General features: G+C 43.0%; 1 protein-coding gene across 2 annotated transcripts in view; it reads right to left on the reverse strand.

The window, feature by feature from the left end:
* LOC311527505 (acyl-coenzyme A synthetase ACSM3, mitochondrial-like) overlaps positions 1–5,711 on the reverse strand; it is a 24,599-nt gene extending 18,888 nt beyond the window's left edge. The window contains exons 1-3 of one of the 2 annotated variants that reach the window (XM_084641560.1): positions 5,644–5,711; positions 2,692–2,975; positions 617–827 (exon numbers count right to left, since the gene is read on the reverse strand). In XM_084641560.1, coding sequence (XP_084497686.1) covers positions 617–827; positions 2,692–2,940 — 460 coding nt within the window. In that variant the 5' untranslated portion in view covers positions 2,941–2,975; positions 5,644–5,711. Of the gene's footprint in view, positions 1–616; positions 828–2,691; positions 2,976–5,615 lie in introns of both variants that reach the window. The other variant, XM_084641559.1, reaches the window with a different exon arrangement.
* Positions 5,712–6,000: the final 289 nt, after the last annotated feature.

Genomic DNA, 6,000 nt, shown 5'->3' on the forward strand with positions numbered 1-6,000 from the left:
TCGCGTAGTAGATCTAAGCTACATCGATTTGAGTTACGCTATTCACGTAACTTATCTTAGTTAAGCTATTACCAGCAGGACAGTGGGGTGGGAGGAGGTATTGTTTCATATTCTCTGTGTATATATAAAGTCTGCTGCAGTTTTCACGGTATGCATCCGATGAAGTGAGCTGTAGCTCACGAAAGCTCATGCTCAAATAAATTGGTTAGTCTCTAAGGTGCCACAAGTACTCCTTTTCTTTTTGCGAATACAGACTAACACGGCTGTTACTCTGAAACCTAAATATTTAACAAATCCCGTTGGCAAAAACTTGGCCACACAAATATAAATGTGTGCTATTGCTCTTGCAAGCAGGTAATGGGCACGTTTGCAGTTTGTCATGAGCAGTGGAGGAGGACAGTGATAGTAGACACATGGGATAGTAGGTTTTGTTAATGGGAGAAGTAAAGTATGCCTGAAAATCCAATAGTACAAATGAAGACAGATCTTGATGTTACAAGCATTTTTTTAGCTGTACAGCATTAGTGTTTCTCATCCTGGATGTGTTTGTAGTTTTGACCTCATTAATTACTGATTATTGATTATTTCATTCATAATTCCTATTATTTTTACTGACCTGTTCGCATACAAGCCACATTTATTAGCCACCATTCTGGTATCCGGGGTAGAATCAGCATAACTCTGTCTCCTTTCTGCAGACCACATACCTCAGAGAGTACATTGGCCACTTTTCTGGAGCGGAATCCAAGCTCCTCAAAGTTCCACCTCACCTCATCGCCTTTATCGTTTACCCACCACAGGGCTAGCCTTGTAGACCTCTTTCCTTCCTAATGAACAACACGTCATGTTGTAAGTACTTAGCTTGATATGGATGTAACTGTCCCTCAAGTCAACTTTCCAAGACAGAGGAATGTTCATGACTTATACACAAAGGCGGAAGTCCTGGCCCCACTGAAATCTGTAGAGTTTTGCCATTAACTTCAATGGAGCTAGGATTTCACCCCAGATTTAGAATAGTCTATAGATGTCAAATTCCTTTCCTGAAGCTAACACATTAGATAATGAGCAAATGCTGCACAATGGCTAGCGCAGAAAACCGACGGTCACTTTGGCTCTGGCCATGCCTACGTTTTCCAAAGTGGCCTGTAATTTTAGATGCCTCAATGTTTGGGGGATTGTACCCAGATAGATACCTACAGCCTGGGTTTCAGATGGGTGGAATACCCACAGCTCAGACTGACTTCAACTGCAGTGGGGGGAGGGGAGGTGCTCAGCACTTCTTAAAATTAGCCCAAAGGTCCAAATATCTAAACACCCAAAATCAGAAACTCCTTTTGAAAATACAGATCTAAACCTCTCTGAGTCTGATTCACCATTTGTCAGCAGAGGTTACTGTGTGTGTCGGGGTGTCGTGTGGCTAAAGTAACTGATGCTTGTAAAGTGCATTGAAATCCTTGGCTAAAACTTGCTATTGAGGGACCAACTGTTATTTATGAATAGGGTGTAGGTAATGTGCTAGCTGAGATCTTCAACGGTGCGTCAGAGATCTGTACATACGAAGAACAAGTTCCATTTCAAAGTAATATAATGTGTAATTGTCAGGCATTGGTAACAAGGTGAGATTTTTATTTGTGCATTTTAAGGAGAAATCCTGCGCCTCCTTCTTTGGCCACAGACCTCTTCTTCAGATGTTGATTCTTGAAAAATGTTGCTTGCATCCTGCGAAAAGTTGTCTTTATTGCCTAGGAATGATAACCTCATATTATGTGATAGTGATGATTCATCCCCATACATTTTAGCACCCCATTTTTCCGACAGAAAGACTGAGACACAGAGAATTTGTGATTTGTCTCCAGGTCTAATCCAGCATCTCTTCTACCTATTACTAGTATTTCTATTATAGTCATGTCCCCAATCCAGACTGAGGTCCTTCTGTGCTAAGTGTTGTACATACACATAGAGATAATTCCTGACTTGAAGAGTTTACATTCTAAGTAGACAAGACAGATGAAGGGTAGCAAGTGAAATTTGCAGATGGGAATTGAGGCACAGAGAGGTTAAGGTTTGGTCTACACTACCAACTTATGTGAGTATAACTATGTCGCTCAGGGGTGTGGATTCCTGAGTGATGCAGTTATACTGACCTATCCCATGGTGTGGACAGCACTATGTTGACAGGAGGTCTTCTCCTGTTGACATAGCTACCTCCTCTCAGGGAGGTGGTGTGCCTACGCCAACAGGAGAAGCAATCTCATCGGTAGGTAGCATCTTCACTAAGTGCTATAGCGGTGCAGCTGCCCCGGCGCGGCTCTGTAAATGTTGACAAGCCCTCTGTGATTTACCCAAACTCACACAGGAAGACAGTGGCGGAGCTCAGATCTTCTGAGTCTCAGGGCATTGTCTCAGTCACAAGACCCTCTTTCCTCTGTTACTCATGCTCACAGTCTCGTTGCACTCAGGAAGGCTATTTAAGTAAGCAAGAGCTATCAGACTGGGCCCAAAAGCAGTGGAGCATCTAGAACTTGGGAATTCCTGGCTGTTAGTCCTATACTCCAGCTGCATTGCCTCTCTGAACTGAGCGGGTTACCAATCTGTAGCCCGAAAGGAATAACACTTGCTTCTGCCAACTATGTTTTTCCTCTGATACCCAACATGAAAAATCTTAGGATAAGGAAGTTAAAGGACTGTTACCTTTTCCATTTCAGTCCATTTGTCCAGCACATCAGTTGCAAAATTGAAGTATTCTGGCACCTCTGGTTTGTACTGTTGTTTTAAGGATTCATAGTTTAAAAAATTCTGAGGGGCCAATACCCTGTAGCCTTTTTTAGAGAATCGGAAGGATGCAGTCAAGGGAGTCCACAGGAACCTAAAGCTTTGGGTTTTCAGTAAAAGCTGCACGACAGCACAAGCCATAATGGGTCCTTTCAGGTTATTCTGCATTCAGGATAGTCTTTGAGGACCATCTATCTGAAAAACTATACATCAAAATACACACACAAAGTAAAGAATTGCCATGTGGTTTCAAAATAGAATTAAAATGTCCTTATAGGTCAACTATGAAATAATTGAACATTATAATGCACTTTCTTAATACCCTCCCCCAGATTATCATGTGCCCCTCACTTTGAACTGTTAAAATATTGTTACAAATGTATAATCTGGATGTGCTATGAGGGTCTTTTACTGCAATTGTTCTGCTTCACACCAACCAGAAAACAAGTAGGGCTGAAGAGCCCCTATTACAGGCTCCAGCTGTCCCTGATAACTGCCACCCCCTACCTCACTGGTTTTGCTTAAAAAGTATGTCAATGTTTAGGGGGAGAAGACTCATAAAATAGCATTCTGCATTAATCACCAAAGCAGGGATTAAACCATCGCCACCTAAATAAAACAACCCCATGTAGTCCCCTCAATGAACTATGTATTTATAGGTATTTCACAGTCAAGAAGAATATAAGATCATGGCAAAACCCCAGCTGTATAGGCAGCATCACTCAGCCTGTGTCTAGAGGTGGAATGACTCAAAGAGATCAGTGCATACTTGCTATAATGATTGTATTGTATTGTATAATGATTGTTCACAAGCTGAACTAGCTATTCACAGAAAGCAGAACTAAGTAACAAATCTTCTGTCCTAAACAGGTTCATATACTGCCCTCATCACTGTAGTAGCACAGTGAACCTCCCAATAGTGCAGTAAGCAACATTACTAACATCTGTCACCTGTGGGCATTCTTTCTCTCTGCCCCAGGGAGTATATTCTGTTTGAGATATAGTGTTTTGTTTGGGCACGTTTCTTTCTTTCTTTCTTTCTTTCTTTCTTTCTTTCTTTCTTTCTTTCTAAACTGTGCTATGTGTCTATATATTTGAAGCCCTGCACTTGGAATGAAAAGTGGTGATAAGATAAGAATCTGGTTCCGCTTTAGAATTGAAAATCACAATAAAAATGCCTAGCAATAGATTAGGGGATGCAATGTGCACATGAAAACAATTCTACTTGCAGGTAGAAGGAAGGAATTAGAATAGGGAGAGGGGGCTAGCCACAGAGGATGCACTTTTTAATGCATTTATATCTGCAGGACAGCCTGGAGACAGTCATGCTCCACCCTTGGCATTGCTACAGCAGTGCCGTGTAAATCCTGGAACCATGGGACACCATCACAGGGAGGCCAATAAAGACCAGTACCCAGAGACAGAAGGAAAATATCAGCATGAAAAATCTGAAACAACCACGTGTTTAAACCTTGGATACAAAACAGTCTAGGAGTCATTTATATTCATTAGTGAATACGCAATTGGGACCTGATTCTGCATCCCTTGTGCACTGAAACTTTAATCTCCAGAGCTGTCAATGTGGCACTGTTCATGTGCATTAATATTCACATTTAAAAAAAATACTCCAGCTGCTAAGTTGCAATGTATAATCGAGAGGCACTAGTATTGCTATACTCTTGCAAATGCATGAACATACTTTACAGTCCAGTCACATTAACCATGGCTTTTGGCTGAGTGCAATCTTAATAAACAATAGACAATGCAAAGCCAGAATGTAAGCGATTAAAAAATAGCAGGGAACACATTGTTCTGCAGAGTGCACCAACAGTCTTGTGTGAGTTACCGCCTAGCCAGAATGTTACCTGGTACAGCAATATGTTTAGTAACTCGACTATATTCTGCAAGGAGCAGCATTGCCAGGTGCAGCCTAATAACCTTTGGCCATACTTCTGATGGACACAACTCCTCAATGAGGCCAGCAGAGATGTCAAGCAACGAGATTTTAAATGTCTCCTTGAAACACATGCAGCAAAATTAATCCTCACAAGAGGGAGAAGATTTAAAAACTTCCTGATAATCGATCCAACGTGAAGGACTCGCCCACATCCAAAGAGCAAAACCTAGCAATAAATCTGTAAAGGTTGGAAGCTTCTAATTGGATAAATATTTACCCAACAGTTAAACACACTATGCAAAGCCGAGTTTGTTCAATGATATTTGTACTGAGTAAACAGGCACCAACTAAGGAAAAGGAGGTGGTTTGGGGACAAAACTGATCTGTGGCATTCAATCTCCATGTGAGCTATAAAGAGACCCAGGAGAGACTCACCTACATAAAAGAGGGAAAGCCGGAAAAGGACGACTGACATGAGCGAGGCAGAGAAACACAGATGAGAGGAAAACTAATATTGGCACTATACCAAAAATGTCCCTGGCAGCTGCCCAGGGGGTTCAGTCCCCCTTTGCCATCCCCAGCACCAAACCTGATCTGCACCTCTTTCAATCATCCTCCTTATAAAAGACACCTGTCATTTCAGACCCAAATGCCCCACTGCCTCGCACAGTTGGGGAGGGCCTCTCAGAGCTGTCCTAGCTGATCTCCATCAGAAACCTTAACTAGACCACATCAGCCCTTAACTAGATTTAATGTAATAGACCACACTGACTGTGCTAAAGTAATGACTCCCACAACATCACTCACAGTGTCCTACTGTCTGCACTGCGTTACTGTGCCTAGGGCACCCAGTACTAGGGTCCCTGCTATGCACCATGTCCCTCAGAGACACGCGGGTAACAGCGCGCTGCTAACACTGAGCGTGGCAAGAATGCTCCAGACTCACACAAAGGGCTGCCAAATCCTGCACTCACAGGAAAGAAGCTGATGTTTTTCTGCACAACTCCGAAGCAAGGTGGAAAGTGCAGGATATCCTGTTCCCTCCCCCCAACTCCCGAGGCTGTGCACTGATAAAGCACAGCTAAGAGCCAAGGCACACCCTCTCTGATCTGCTTGGTGCACTCACAGCCTCTCACTCCAGCCCCAGGGAGTGCACAGGTTTCGTAAACTCCTCCTGCTGCTGGATGATCAACCCACAGCCCCCAAGCGGTGGCTCTGGGGCCTGGGACCAGCAGGAAATTTGCAGAAACGCTCATCAGAAATATTTGGATCAACTGATTCTGTGGTTGCGGGATGCACGGAAAGAAAACCGATGTCGCTTTTATGCATTT

Source organism: Lepidochelys olivacea (assembly GCF_965140295.1).
Source record: "Lepidochelys olivacea isolate rLepOli2 genome assembly, chromosome: 10".
Lineage (NCBI taxonomy): Eukaryota > Metazoa > Chordata > Testudines > Cheloniidae > Lepidochelys > Lepidochelys olivacea.